This window comes from Rhamphochromis sp. 'chilingali' (genome assembly GCF_963969265.1).
Source record: "Rhamphochromis sp. 'chilingali' genome assembly, chromosome: 4".
Taxonomy (NCBI): domain Eukaryota; kingdom Metazoa; phylum Chordata; class Actinopteri; order Cichliformes; family Cichlidae; genus Rhamphochromis; species Rhamphochromis sp. 'chilingali'.
The window spans coordinates 13337712-13353401 of record NC_137948.1 but is presented as its reverse complement, the minus strand read 5'-3'; the positions used below and the strand labels follow the sequence as shown (position 1 = coordinate 13353401).

The 15690-nt window shown below is 37.2% G+C and overlaps 1 protein-coding gene across 1 annotated transcript in view; it reads left to right on the top strand.

Annotated features, from left to right (window-relative positions):
• The window catches only part of LOC308394739 (zeta-sarcoglycan-like), a 378502-nt gene that overhangs the window by 344655 nt on the left and 18157 nt on the right, over window positions 1–15690 (top strand). The window contains exon 7 of the mRNA XM_080879204.1: window positions 4284–4407. Coding sequence (XP_080735330.1) covers window positions 4284–4407 — 124 coding nt within the window. The remainder of the gene's footprint in view (window positions 1–4283; window positions 4408–15690) is intronic.

Below are 15690 nucleotides of genomic sequence, written 5' to 3'. Positions count from 1 at the left end.
CAGTCATGTTCCTATATTTGTTTCTCCCCGTCCCAGTGCCAAGCCTGTCTGCCTTTGTCTTTGTCTCCATGGGTATCATACTTTTTGGGTTTTCTTGTCAGTCTCTCATCCTGTGTTCAGTGTGTTGAGTTTTTCGTCCCCTGTCCTTTTAGTCTTTATTTGTTCCAGCTGTGTTCCCTCCTGTTTCCCATCCTGTTGTTATCCTGTGTGTATTTAATAGTCGTACATTCCTAGTTGCAAAATCATAGTTCCTAGCTTATCTTTTGTTTGTTTCTATTAGTGTTTTCATATTTTATTTCGAGTACCATATTGCAGCAAATAAAGCTGCCTCCTTTAGTTCACTCTCTTTGTTTCTGAGTCCTACGTTTGAGTCATTCACCTGCCTGCCACACAGCTTTACATGAAACATGGAGCTTTGACACAGAGCTGGTTTTCTAGGAGCCTCTACAATAGCTTCCTCACATACTGTTGATACCCAGTATGAAAAAGATCAGGATGTCATCAAGGTATATAAACACTGATTCTCAAAAGTCATTTACTGGGGTTTGGAAAACTGCTGGAGTAATGGTTAGTCCAAATGAAATGACTACATATGCAAAGTTTCCTGGGGGTACTGACTGCAGTTTTACATTTATCTTATCAATACATACTAGAAATGATAAGCATTTCTGAGACCCAAATTGGTGAAGATGGTGGCTCCCTGCAAAGGCTATAAGGTTGTACTGTTTGAGGGGAGGGTGTGTTTATTCTTGATTGTGATCTGGTTTAGACTTTTATAGTCAATACATGTTTTGCTTCCACTGGTGAAGAGGATAGCCATAAGATTGCTGCTTCTAAGGACTCCTTAACCTATTTTTCTATAGCGTCTTTCTCTGGCTGTGACAGATTCTATAATTTGGTCGTCAGGATGGGTCACGGTCATAGTGAAAATGTGTCATGTGCAGTGTTGGTCAAGTTACTTGAAAAAAGTAATCAGTAATTAATTACTGATTACTTCCCCAAAAAAGTAATCCCGTTACTTTACTGATTACTTATTTTCATAAGTAATTAATTACTTAGTTACTTAGTTACTTTTTAAAAACACGATTTACAACCTGAAGAGGTGATAAAGCGATAGATCTTTCAGCCCAATTCTACTTTTTCTGCATAATCCATCATACAAAATGTAATCAAATGGAAAAGTCTCTTTTTTAAACTTGTTTTATCAGTTTTAATCTTTTAACTTTATGCATCAAGCAAAAATTAAATTATATGCAACATTCTCTGACTTGAATAAATTAGTTTAACATTTAAACCTATTTTCTACACATTCCAGCACATAAAATAAAATATTTTTTGTGTTTACGCTCACTCTTTCAAATAGATGCAAGTAAAACACAGCAGAAAATAAATAAAGTCAAAGACTCAGCGGTCCTGTTGCTCTATTTTCACCTGTAAAGCAGGACTGCGGTTACAAGTAACGCGTTACTGCCCATCTCTGGTCATGTGTTGAAAATGAGAGTGTGTTGAGGCACCTAGACCACAGTAAACCTCTGGCAGAGAACAGAGGTCAGGATGGAGAGTGGCTAAGGTCAAATGACAGCTGATATGGCTGACTGAAAGCAAGTGGAAAGACAAAAGTAACACCAACTTGCACGAGAGACTACATTGGAGCTGTTTAGTGGCTAGCTAATCCTTAAATTGTCCATTAAAACTGTTAAAATTATCTCGGAGAGCAAAATTTCACCATTGCGATCCAGTGGTCACATGAAGCTGCAGTAGCATAGCTGAAATAATCAGATATGCTGCCAGAGATTGACATGTCTATGAGCAGTACTCTCCCAGAGTAAAGAGGTCATCAAACTCAGCTAACAAATCATTAATAGGCATGGGTCCTAATGGCTAAATAAACTTTCATGAATAAATGTATCTATTTATTTTTTCTAAAGGCCTTCTCTTTAAAAGACTAACCTGGGGAGAATCTATAGAAAACAAGCAGGGTTGATGACTAAAAGGAAGCAATTGCTGAAGCAATTACCCACTACCAATATAACCTCCCTCAGCCTCAAGCATGGGGGAAGAAGCATCACAGAAGGGAGGTGGGGAATCTTTTTAGGCTTGTAGGGGTTTTAGCTGCGGACTGAGACAAAACTAAAAGTGCTTGGTGAAGCTAGAGATTGGAGGAGAGCTCTGATTACAATAACTTGTTTTGGGATGTGATTTTGTTCCAGCAATGTGCAGATAATCTGTTGACTGAGTATAATCCTTGGTTAATAAGGTAATTTTTTAATTGATGCAAAGCCTGTACCGGAAGCATCAATCTAAAACCACCCTCCCCTTGTACATATTCAAGATCATTGCAGCTGTGTTTGTCCATTCTTCCAACTGGTTCAAACATGACTACCGTGCCTTTGTGGTTCTCCTGTGTCTCATTCAATCATTTTGTCATAATGAACTCAAAATGGATAGACCTTTATATGTAGTCCACAACTGCAAATCAAATTGTTTATTAACAGAGGCTAATCTGAGCAGTGAATAATTGTTGCAGACAACTAATGAGTGGGCTAGAAGGTCAGTGTTCAGTGTCCAGTTCCAGTGAGATTGGGGGATCCACAAAACCTTTTCAGAGAAGCCTTGAAGATCTGGAGCACATACCAAGGGGTTTCTAAAGACAGAAACAACAGATAAGTTACAAGGAATTAAAGAAAGCATGAAACAAGTGAAGCTTGATATTACTGCTACAGCAGTTGAACAACCTGGTAAAGGTGGATGAAAGAAGGTGGTCTTTATATACAAAGGATGAATAATGGAAACCAGGTGTACACTGCCTCCCAGTCTTGATTAACTGCCACACCCCAGAGTGGCAACCTGTTATGCCTTCATGAGCAAGAATAAGGGAGAAAATGTGAGTGAAGGCACAGAGACCATGACACTACTAAAGTAGCTTTTTTTTCTGTCAGAGAATGTTTAATTTTTCAGATTGAATCTTCAATTGTTCATTTTTTTCCCCACCACAGTGCGTGTGTCAATTGTGTGAATAAACAGTTTTCAGCTTCTACACAGTAAAAGTAAATGACTTTAGCCCGGGGACTGTAGTCTAGTGAGGACATTAACAGTGGAAGCTTGATATCATCACCAAAGTGCTCCTGGCCAAGGGCTTCTTTCCTATTTCTTTTTTACGTCCATCTGTTTTTTGAACACAGATCTGACAAACATCATGAGTTCAGTTAATTTAGTCTTTGGCTTGAACACTTTATCCTTTCAGCCTCTCCGTATGGATTGGGAAACCAATCTTTTGAAGTGCCCTTGAGCAAAGCTTGTCTGGAAAACTTCCCCTATACTGAAACATGTTTGTTATTTGGTCTTTGGTGTGTATGTGGTGTGTAACTTGTTATACTTCACATCAAAAATTGCTCTTTATTCGATTTAATTTGCCAATATGTCCTTGAGCGAAGCATTGTGCTTATCTTACTCCACCAAACTGTTTAATCACCTTGTATTATTTTCAGCTTCACACAACCTTACCTACTGACCCTTCAATGCACCTGTATTCTCTGAAAGAAAAATACGTTTCTGCTCACTAAAATTAAATTGCTTTTTTTTTTATCAAAACCTGAAAATGGATGTGTCGCTCTGTAAACATTACATTCTGTTTATTTTAATATGTATTAAACATGTGGAAAAAAAAGACTAAATAAAAAGTTTAATACAATTTTCTATGAAACTTTACTGTGCAATGCTAAAAAAGGAGTGTACTTTTATTCATTGATTAGCAAAAATGGCTGTCTCAACAAGCTTTTCAAGAGCTTACTTGATAACCCTGAAACAGGGAAGTCTAAATACATGGTTATGTTAGTGCTTATTACAAAGTAATCACAAATTCATTGATTTCATGAAATTTCTTAAGAATATAGTAGGGCTCTATCCAAAATTTTCAGTGTACATTAATCATTAAATGAGTAACTGTGAAAGTTCAAATTTTGTGTTCAAGAAGTTGTATTTTATTGAATGTTTTACCTTGTTTACCTACAGAGTACGATGCTCCGTACTCACTCAAGAGTAAATATTCAGTTGTTATACAAGAACCTTTATTGCTTTTGATTGAAAAGCTGGTGGATTAAAAAACTGTGTTCACAAAACAGTCACTGAGAAAGTTAAAAAAACAAAAACAAAATCATCTAATGGCAGCTGAAGCATCAACCTAAAATCACCCTGCTCATGTTCATACTACAAATCCTTGCAGGTGCGTGTGTCTATTCTTTCCAGTGCTTCCAGCATGACTAGACTGTGCTAATGGTTCTCAGGTTGGAATCCCCAACTCGGACCCTAACTCTAGAGGCCCCCAGAGGTGTGGAGGTCAGTGCTGGAGTGGGAGATTTTACGGCATCTTGTAGAAAAGACCTCCTCTTGCAGTCCTCAGAAGGAGAGGTGAGTGTGAGCTTACATTGTATTTGTTTATGCATGTGTGTGTTTGCATGTAAAACTGTTTGTGTACATACTGTTATGTTTTACTGTGTTGGGTATCTGTGAGTGTTTGGAAGAGAAATGGAAGTTAGAAGCTAGGGTGGGCGATATATTGAATATACTCAATGTATTGTGGACTTTTCCACGTACAGTGGTTAAAATGGCTTTATTGTAATCATCGAGTATAAGTTGCCATGGTTATATTAAGCTGTCTGCAGGTAATTTACTGAGTTTTTTTTATGAGTTTTTTTATGCCAATGCTGCGAATGTATTATTAACCCGTAAAATGTTCACTGCGTTGAACATGGGTGTTTATATACTACCAGACAGGGACAATATGGTGACAGCGGGAGTTTCAGACAAGTGAGGGAATGAGACTCACTGTCGTTTGGATTTTACAAGGAGGATGTTGAACAAAATCCGATAATTTGCAAAATGTGCAGTTAAACTATTCCTGCAAAACGTAGGCGTACCAGAAATGTATCCCACCAGCTGAAAAGTCATCCACTGAAAAATTCAGTCTGTTCACACACCAAAGAAAACATTAAATAAACCAACAGTGATACTTGTGACTGTTCTTGGTCAGTCATTTTTATAACCACTGTCTTGACTTTTGTTTCTGTAATTTGAGGTCATCACATTTTTTATTTTACAATTTTTATATGTTATAAGCTCAAAAGAGCACCTTTTTAATTTCGGTTGTTTTATTTTTCCCCCGTGAATTCTTGCTTAATGTCCTTTTTTTTCCTTACTATGATCTTTTGTTTGTTAAAGAAAGAGACATACTGTGACAGTATAGTCATTTGTGAAAAACCTTGGTGGGCAATGGATGGTTAAAAAGCGGTTAAAATGAAAGATTTTAATTAATTCAGTTTTTTTGTATTTAAAGTAGAAAAAAAATATTGAACGGTTGATTTGAATGAGTACACAAGTGCAATTTTAGGCACCATGTGGTTGAAAATAACATTGCTTTTTGGAGGTTATTTAAAAAATATCGTGCTAAATATTGTGTCTCGTGATATAGCCAAAAGATATCGCGATATTAGATTTTCCTTATATCGCCCAGCTCTATTAGAAGCTGACAAAAATAGCTATATTTATATGTGAATACAAGCGAACACAAACCAGTTGGGTGTTTTTGTTAGTGTGTGTGTGTGTGTGTGTGTGTTCTTTAGACTCTGTGGCACTTCATTAAAGTACCTTATTAGGCTAATGACCGTCATCAATCCATGCGACCTTGTCCTCCTTTTTCTCCCCTCCTCTGCTCATCACTCCTTTCTTCCTCTTTTCTATTTGGGAAAAGTGACTTCATTAAAGCTGGTTTGATGAGATTCCCTGTCAGTTGTTGCTGCTGTGTGTGTGTTTGTATGTGTGAAGTGTCATTGTTAGCCTGTTATCTCACTGTCAAGCTCTTTGCATAGCAGCCTGCCACATTGCGTGAGCACCGAAGCAGACTTAGCCATTATCCTTATGTGTGGCTGTAAGTGTGTGTATGTAAGTGTGTGTCAGCCTGCCATATTGCATGTCCGCTGGAGCATAGTGTGTCATTAACTTACTAATTAACAGAAGAATGACCCCCACTCGTTGCACTCACTGTCATTGTCAGTCACACTCACAAACTGACTTCTACTACAAATACACACACTCACATTTTCTCACACACACACCAACAGACACAAACAGGTAAAAGTTGGGTTCTCTTCTCCATTTCTCATTTCCTGTGTTTTATCACAATCTTCTCTCTTCTTTCTTCTCTTTCCTTCTGCTGCTGTTGATTCTTACTGCCTTATTCTCATTTCCTTATCTTTTTTCTTCCACCGGGCCTTACTTGGAAAAAGTACATAACAAAAGCTACATATAACATGATACTGTGGATACAAATTCTAACTTTAGCATATGATAAGAATACAGTAGTCATAATAACAAAATGGGAGAGCTAGGACAACATCTATAGGATTACCCCAATATATGTAGTCATACGGACTATACAGGAGTGAAATTGTTGATGATGTGTAGAGGGCATGGTGAGGTTTAGTGCACTGTATTGTCGTTATAGTAAAAATGGCATAATAAAACTAAATGAACATAAACACCTGTTTTGCAGACAGTGTAATGTGTTTGTATCTGGACAATAGTCCATTTATCTAAACAGTAATTGCAGATCAGGCTTTGACAAATTGCACAGACATTTTCCACAGTATTGTGCTTTATTGTGCAAATTTTGAAGTCATGTTTAATGACGTATGAAATATATAATGTAGGTATCTAACCGCACAATCGTAAGAGTGTCTGTTATTTCACAATACTATTTTTATTGCCAGGACTAAATTATTTAAAATGTTTGTATCTCCAGCTAACTGGAAACATTGTCACTTCATAGATACTAAATTACCTTTGGTTTATTTAAACCTGGCATATGTTTAGTTTTTAGGCTAACAGCATTTTAACTTTAAACCCACACCACCACAGTAGAAATTCCGTTTAAAGACATGAGTTTGATGAACCAGATTTACTAGTACTTTTCTGTTAATTGCCTGTTCCACCCAGCAGAGGCTGTCAGTGTTTTTAACAATGCCCAGTCACTCCAGCTTGCCCCATCAGCTCACTTGTTCCACTTTACTTATGCTATGTGTATTCGTACTCTCGGTTCACCACTTCACTTGGTAACTCAACTAACAATCCAAGAATCTTCCACAAGACACAAGCAAACAGATTAAGTTAAAATTATTATTTTAATTAATGATATTTTTCCAGAACAAATAGAGGGAAGAATTGTAACTTTTAATCTGTTTCTAATATAAATACTGTAAAAATCTAATACGCTGCATTTAAAGTACTTTCAAGACATTGCACCTCGCTGAAAGAAAGCATGACCACAACAACAGAGCTGTCAGGTGAAACAATGGAAGGGATTATCCATCTAGTCTAAGAAGGAAACCAATATCAAAAATTTATATCATTTACTACACAGAATCAGTTCTATCTATGATTTGGTTCAAATACAAACAAAATGAGAGGGTTATAAAAGGAAAATATTCAGGTAGACAAACGATATCAAAGGATATCAGTGGACTAAAGTGAAGCAATTTTGGTCATTGGATGACTGGATGAAAGTAATGTTTAACAGTGATGAATAACAAATCTGCTTTAGCAGCAGAGGTGATACTAAAACTTTTAAAACTGAGAAAACAAGCAGTTTTCCTCACTCATTTATGATCGGGATTTTTTATGCCATATAAAGGATCAGAGCATGTGGGAATCATTACATTATCAGTAAATGCACAGGTACATGCTGAAATGTTCTCATTCTGTCCAAACATTAGCTGTAAATTTGGGTTAATGAAGATGAAGGATTTTTTCAGAATGATAATCCCACCAAGCAATGTTTTTTGTTTTTTTTTTTCGTTGTTGTTGTTTTCAGAAAAGGCATTTCAGCTCAGTAATATGATGACAAGTAAAAAGTCTGGATGTCAATCAGAAAATTGTTTTTGAAAGGAAAGGATCTATCCTGGAAGAAGGATATTTTTCCCTTTACTTCAAATAGAAAAAGAAACAAAAAACATCCTAATAATTAAAATAATATGAATACATTTTTTGAGGAGTGCCAGAGGGAAGCCAGAATGTTCAGCTACTAAATAAAAAAGCGTTTTATGTTGTATTTATTATTTCTTTTGTGTGTTTATTATTTTACCCATGGGTTGTAACTTCCACTCAAAAGAGATTTTCAGAACATATAGTTTTCACTCAGATGACAGCAGTCTGTGTGACATACATGGCAAGCTTACAGGGAGTTCTAAAGGAGGTTATGAACTTATTGAGTGTTCAGAAGTATTAAAAATCCCCAAGGACTGTCTGGTTCCAGTGAGTGGGTACTCATTCGAACAGTGAAACATTTCTAGGGACAGAGAGTGCGTGAGTCTGCAAGTTCAGTGGCATTTGTTTTTATCCTGTTAGGATTGTTGTTAGGATGTGTGTCATGCATGGAGAGGAGACATTCAATTGCCTGCCTTGCAGTGCCGATGATATATTTAAGATTGTCTTTTAACCAAGTTCATTGTCAGAGAGCATCATGAAAGTTTTATTGCGAGACAGATGATTTTGAATATGTGCATATTGCTGATTTTTTTCTGATGTGGCTTGTGTGACTACCATGTAGTTGTTTCTGTACATTCTTACAGCTTCAAAGAATAAGAAAATAATTTTGACAAGGCTTTTCCCTCTTATTTCATCTTTCCCTCTACAACTTTACTTTTCAGCAAGTCTCTCATTCTGTCTATCATTGAATTATTACCTCATCTTATTTTCCTTTCTCTCATCATTTGTCTCATTCCTCACCTTTCCTATGCCCTACTTCTCCTTTCTTTTCTCCTCTTGTTTTTTGTGTAACCTTCTCTTTCTACATCTTCTTCTCTTCCTCCACCTCCCTCTTCTCCTCTGCAGCCCCTCAGTCCTTCATCTCTCAGTAACCCAGCCTATCTAATTAACTTTCCACTGCTAGGGTTATACATCACTGTAGCTGTCACTTCACAAGAAAAGGGGAGGGGAATTTTAATTCTTACCTCTTTTCTGTCATCTCTTCCTTTCTCTCTCACTCCCTCTGTTTCATATGTTTAGTCTTTGGTCTCTTTGTGGTCTTTGTTCATCCATTATCTCTCTCTGTTTCTGTCTCCATCTCTGTCTGTCATCCCAGCATAAATAGATGTCTCCCTATTGATGGTGAACATTAGCATGAGGCAGAGTGTAACAAGGGTTTTGGTGTGGGCCTTTAGCAAGACTTGATACCATGAAAGGCTTGAGAAAATGAAGGATTTGTGGTGCACTGCTTCTCAACCTCCTCACCCTTTATTACAGCACTTGTCAGCTTTAGATTAACAGAAAGAAAAACCTTGTTCACCAAAGGTATAAGTTTTGAAATGCTAAAGAGGGCTTATATAAAAAGCTTTAAATTATCAAAATATAGAAATGAATAAGGTCACACTTGAAAAGAATACAGCTTGAGTAGAAGATGTGAATGAATCTAAGAATAATTACTGTGGAAAAACGTGTTATCATGGTAAAATCTAAACTCCAAACAGTATCCTTAAGAGAACCGTCTGAAGCTGCAGTTTTTTACTACTAGAGTGCAGGAGCACATAATGCTAATGGTTCAAGCAAGGGTCTAAGGCTGTGGCAGGCTTTTGCAGATTTCTACAGAGTAGCCAAAGGGAACACATGTTCAGCTGATCACTGTATCTGAAAGTGAGTCTGTTCCACAGCAGGAAGCACAAATACTCTATCAACGTCCAAGTACGGTGCAACTCCACAACTTTAATTACCAGTGCCATGGCTAAATACCCGGGGTCCAACTACAATTCCTTCATTTTGAAATATCATCAACCTTTTTCCAGAAAATGAAAGATGGTGGTAGCGGTTTTTATATGATTTTTTTTTCTTTGGGAACCCCTCATAATGAATTAACTTATTAAGCTTGTATTTATTTTCTGTAAGGAGTACATTATATTTGGGGTGTCACCCTGGTCAAAAACATTGTGGCTTCATGTCAATCTTCACATGGAATAATTAATCATGGGTCAATACTGAAGCTTACAACGTTTCCACCTACTTATTTAATGGATTAGGTTTGCCTGCATTGATTTCAGTCTGAAATACATACCTTGCAAAAGTCTGGAGCCAATCATCTTTGCTTTACATTTTACTAGAAAAATAAAGAATAGGTGCAAAAATGATGAAACTATAGTATAGAAGGCAAAACCAAGTTTGTACAATTTGAAGAGGCTTGTTGGTATTTTAAAGGGACCACCTTTATCCTTCAAAACAGCCTGAAATGTCTTAAGCAAGATTTCTTCTGATTTCATAAAGTAGTTCTTGAATGACATCCAAGGTTTCTTTTTATGTTGGCTGTCTTTTGTTCCCTTCTCGGTCAGGACGAACCCACACTGCTTCAACAATGTTGAGTTCCAAACTCTGGAGAAGTCCATGAATGATAGTGTTTCACTGTGTTTTTATATTCTTCAGGAGTATGTTTGAAAATCATTGTCAATCTTAATAATAAAGCCATGGCCAATCAGATGCTGGCATTGTATAGTAGAGCAAAGGCTAACTGTACTTAATGATAATTCCATCAAGTTTGACAAGATCTCCAAAACCACTGGATGAAATCCAGCCAAAACATGACAGATCCTCCACCAAGTTTTCTATATGGCTTTAGACACGTGGTGTTGACCTCCTGTCAGAAGAGAAATGTCAGTCTTGGCTTTACTTGATCTCAGTGTAACATTTGATACAGTTGACCACAACATATTACTCAAACTACTGGAGAGCTGGGCAGGTCTTTCAGGAACTGTACTAAACTAGTTCAAAACATACATAGAAAACAGGAAATACTTTGTATCAATAGGTAACTTCACATCTGAGCAGACAAGTATCACATGTGGAGTTCCCCAAGTTTCCATCTTGGGACCCCTTCTGTTTAACATTTACATGGTCCCACTGGCACAGATTATAAAGAACAACAAAATAAACTATCACAGCTATGCAGATGACACACAAATATATATCACAATGTCACCAGGAGACCGAGGCCCTGTACAGGCTCTTGGTAAATGCATTGAGGAAATTAATGACTGGTTGTGCCACAATTTTCTCCAGCTAAGCAGAAACAAAACTGAAATAATAGTCTTTGGAGCCAAAGAAAAACAATTACAGGTCACCAGAGAACTTCAATCTTTACACCTAAAACCACCAACAGGGCGAGAAATTTGGGTGTAGTGATGGAGGCAGACCTAAAGCTCACTAAAGACCTCTGAGGTCTTTGCACTGGCTGCCTGTCCGTCAGAAGATAGACTTTAAAGTTCTGATGCTTGTCTATAAAGCTCTGAATGGTTTAGGACCAAAATACATCAGTGACCTCCTGACCCAGTATGAACCTTCCAGATCCCTCAGGTCATCTGGATCCTGTTTTTTATCAGTTCCCAGAGTCAGAACCAGACATGGAGAAGCTGCATTCAGCTTTTATGCTCCATATATCTGGAACAAACTCCCAGAAAGCCTCAGATCAGTTGAAACACTCAGTGTATTTAAATCTAGGTTGAAGACTCACCTGTTCTCAGCTGCATTTGAATAAACCACCAAATTCAAAATTTACATTTCAACTACTGAATTCATCTACTGTTCCTTTCTTGCTTTTTTTCCCATTTTAAATCATGATTTTTATTTGTTTTGGTTTTTTAATGTCTCTGTAAAGCACTTTGAATCACCTTACTGTTGAATTGTGCTAAATAAACTTCATTTTATCGTTCCATGAGACCAGTTCCCACTGATTTTTAGTCCAGTTCTTGGGTAAGTTGTGTAAGACTACCTCAGCCTTTTCCTTCCTTAAGGAGAAACAGGGAGTAACCAGAGGTGTGGACTCGAGTCACATGACTTGGACTCGAGTCAGACTCGAGTCATTAATTTTATGACTTTAGACTTGACTTGAAAAAATGTTCTCAGACTTGTGACTTGACTTGGACTTTTACACCAATGACTTGGGACTTGAATTGGACTTGAACCGGTTTACTTGAAAAGACTTGATATTTTACCCCAAATATAAAATTTAACATGCATATTATATGGAGATTGAAAATGTGACGTCATTCACGGGTAGAACCGCAAAGGATTCTGGGAACTCGTGGCAAGCGGTACTAGCGCACGCAGGCTTTCAATTAAAATCAGTCACACAGCGATAAAAAGAAACGCAAAAATGTCAAGAAGCCGTTGTATTATTAACTGCAAATAGCCGGTCGCATGACAGCCACGGGAAGCCGACGGGTAAAGAGATCGGTTGTTATCGGAGAGAAATTGTTCGAGCCATGTTTCCGAAGTAACAAAGAGGCGACGGGTGGCCTGGATTGCAGCCATTCAAAGATCAAATATAACGTCCCAGAACACTCCAGCTCACAGGTTAGTCTGCTCCAAGCATTTACACAAAGGTCAGTCTGCTGTTGTAGTTAATGCGTCATTTTTCTTAACATAATTGGTGATATAGGTTACAAGCAAGTCTGGCGCTGAACAGAAATTGTCGTGCTATGCTCCTTTATTTATTGTGCATAAATAGTGAATTGTCCTGACACAATATTGCGTTTCGCTTCTGTTATTATGGTACATTGACAAAAACATATACTTTTATTCACAGGATAAAACGGGTTTTTTTGTATCACTAATTGTCCAGTACGATTACAGCATACAATATTATTGTCACTGCTACATTTCTGTGATGCTACCAGAAATTATTTCCACTACTAATTAATTACCGTTGAGCTCAAAGGTCCTATTAATAAACGGTTAACGAATGTGTATTTATGACGACGATTTGTGAGACTGGTAAACTTATGATACGTACGATGGTCTTTCGTTCTACACGGTGCATTTCAAGGTCCTGTACCCATCCGTCGGTAAACTGTACCTGGGCTTGTTGCAGTGACCGGAAGTTACTAAACTTCATGAGTGTATGCACTCACTCCAAGAACCGTATGATTATAAATATGCATATAAATATGCTACGATGAGATAGCTGACTTCATCTAACTAGCAAATGTTGTCCAGGCTACGTTGGTGATACAGTTTTTTTTAATGTGTATGATATTTTTGTCATGCGATTTTAAAGCTGGTCCTACAACCGCATCCAAGAATAACATGCAGCTTATCTCAGAACTGTCGGTGAAAATTATTCTTGGAGCTAGGTTTAATTGAGCTGCATTTTAAAGAGGTGCAATTTCACAATTTGTGTATATTTTCTAAGTTCACTATTTTGTATGTGTTGAGAAAAACAGATTTTAAAATTACATGGTCTAATATTTACATTTAGCATAACTGCAACATTATTTTTTCGTTTGTTTTTTTTAAAGACTCGAAAGGACTTGAAATTCAAAGTTTCAGACTTGTGACTTGACTCGGACTTTTACACCAGTGACTTGAGACTCGACTCTGACTTGCCTGACATTACTTGAGACTTGACTTGAGACTTGAGGATAAAGACTTGAGACTTACTTGAGACTTGCAAAACAATGACTTGGTCCCACCTCTGGGAGTAACACTTCCATTGAGACCATTACATTCAGTAAACAGTAGATGGGCCAGGTGTATCTCTCAGGTCCAGTGTCTTTGCTGGATTTTCTATTTCTTAATGACTTTCAGATGCTGTTCACTTACTGTAGAATTTTTTTTTAAATCTGCCACTTCCTCTTTTGTCCACCTCTTGTCCAGTTTCAACAAGGGAAAAAATATGTGTTTTTGAAAACAGTTTTTTCCCAAGTCATCTATAATGCGTTGGACATCAGCATGTGTCATTTAGTTAGATGCCTTTTTATGTTTAACAATTCATATGTCAGTGTTAAGTGCCCTAACAAAGAAAAAACATTCCCTTGAAAATGGCCAGATACAAGGACTGGACTGAAAATGAGTGAAATTTCCAAAAAAAGAAACCAAAAAAGTTAATAAACCATTGCTCAAGAGCACTTAAAAAATTAGAAGAAAGTATAGATCCCTGAAAGAAAAACATAAAGAAATAAGGGTTGGCTTGAGGCTTTTCCTCGGTACCATTCTCCATTTTATTTCTACCTCATATGACTTGCTAAACTCAAGAGAGTGATAATGTCCACAGTATAATAAAAGTGACAAAATCCACATAGGCTTGGGTGGATATAGTACATGGATCAAACACAGAAATATCAACTGGGAGATTGCAGTTAAATAAAGACCAGTCTGGTTTGAACAGAAACAAAAGTGACTTTTCATTTGGGATGATAAAACCTAAGTGCTATATTAAACCTTAATAAGGATCTGGAAATGGGCAAAAAAAAATCTGAAACATAAAAGGTGGCAATCTCATAATTGCAAAACACATATCATATAATATACAGAACTAGAAAAAATCAAACACAACCAGGCACACATGGTGAAATGTGCTGAGCATAATCTTCAGAACAAAACGAACAAAAGTAAAAGGTTATCCAAAGTAGTGCATTCAGTAAAATGAAGTCAATTTGTTCAAATCTTAATAAATTTTTCATGGATTACACTATTTTAAATAAGGTTAAAAATATGCTGTTTTTAAAATAGATTAAATTAAGAGCACATTATGAAGATAGATGATAAATATACCCAAAAAGAGGTCAAATAAGATATGAAAAAGTGGCATATTTATTGCATTACTTTTTTGCCTTCATGATTGCCTTTGATGGCCTTTGGGACACTGAAATGCTGGTCATCCAGTTCATATTCACCCCCCTGAGCTTGTGGAGTCTCTGCTGTCATCCTGAGTCAGCCAATTCAGTGCATCAGGGATTCATTTGTGGCCTGTTGAGCCTTGACCAGAGCACACACAGGCATAGCCAGATAGCTCTATCATACTGTGTCCTCAATGTCAGTCTCATCTACTCAGTTTGTCTATTTTTTTTTTTTTAATGAAGTCACTGTCACCAAATCTGGTTCCAAACTGTGTACCTCTGTTAATGTTTTGAAATCATATAAGCCTATAAATTAAGTATGATGATGTTAAACTTTTTAAACGTAACCTACAACATCCATCACTGTGTATCGCAGTGTTTTCTGTCTAGCCAATTTCTCTTATTTGCTCTCACATGAACCACCTTCGTATTGTTTCTTCCAAATAACATTCACTTTTTTTCATCTACAGTGCCTCTACCTACATGGAAAATATATGTGTCGCGGGGTCCTCTCCTAAACTTCTCCCAACAAATGCAGGCGTAGTCAGGAAGCATTCAGTGTGGATAGTTTATTCGGCCGGCCTCCCAGGTGCACAAAAAGATTATTTACAAAGAAAATAGAAAACTAACTCAATTCAACACAAAACAAACATCTGTACAAAACACAAGCGGCTGAGCCAGTCTGCATGTTACCCTCTCTGTAACATCTCACATAATGCCCAGGTAGGCCCTGACAGCCTTCTTTTATACCCCATTGCCCCTCCCACTAGGCATAATAGTCATCCCTTCACCATTTCTTTTCCCAAAACACTCTTTTTTTCCTCAGCTTATTTCCAGCTGTATTCCTACAATACATATATATGTGTATACAGACATTTATGGCCACTTCCAGGCAGTCTACAGTGTTTCACAATAACAAAAAAACCAAACAAAAATAATGCAGTTCATGTGACCTTTCAAGCGCGTGCGAACCCACTATTTGAACCCCAGAACACCATACCATCGGCTTGCATAACCACTCGTCTTATTGGCGATCACAGAG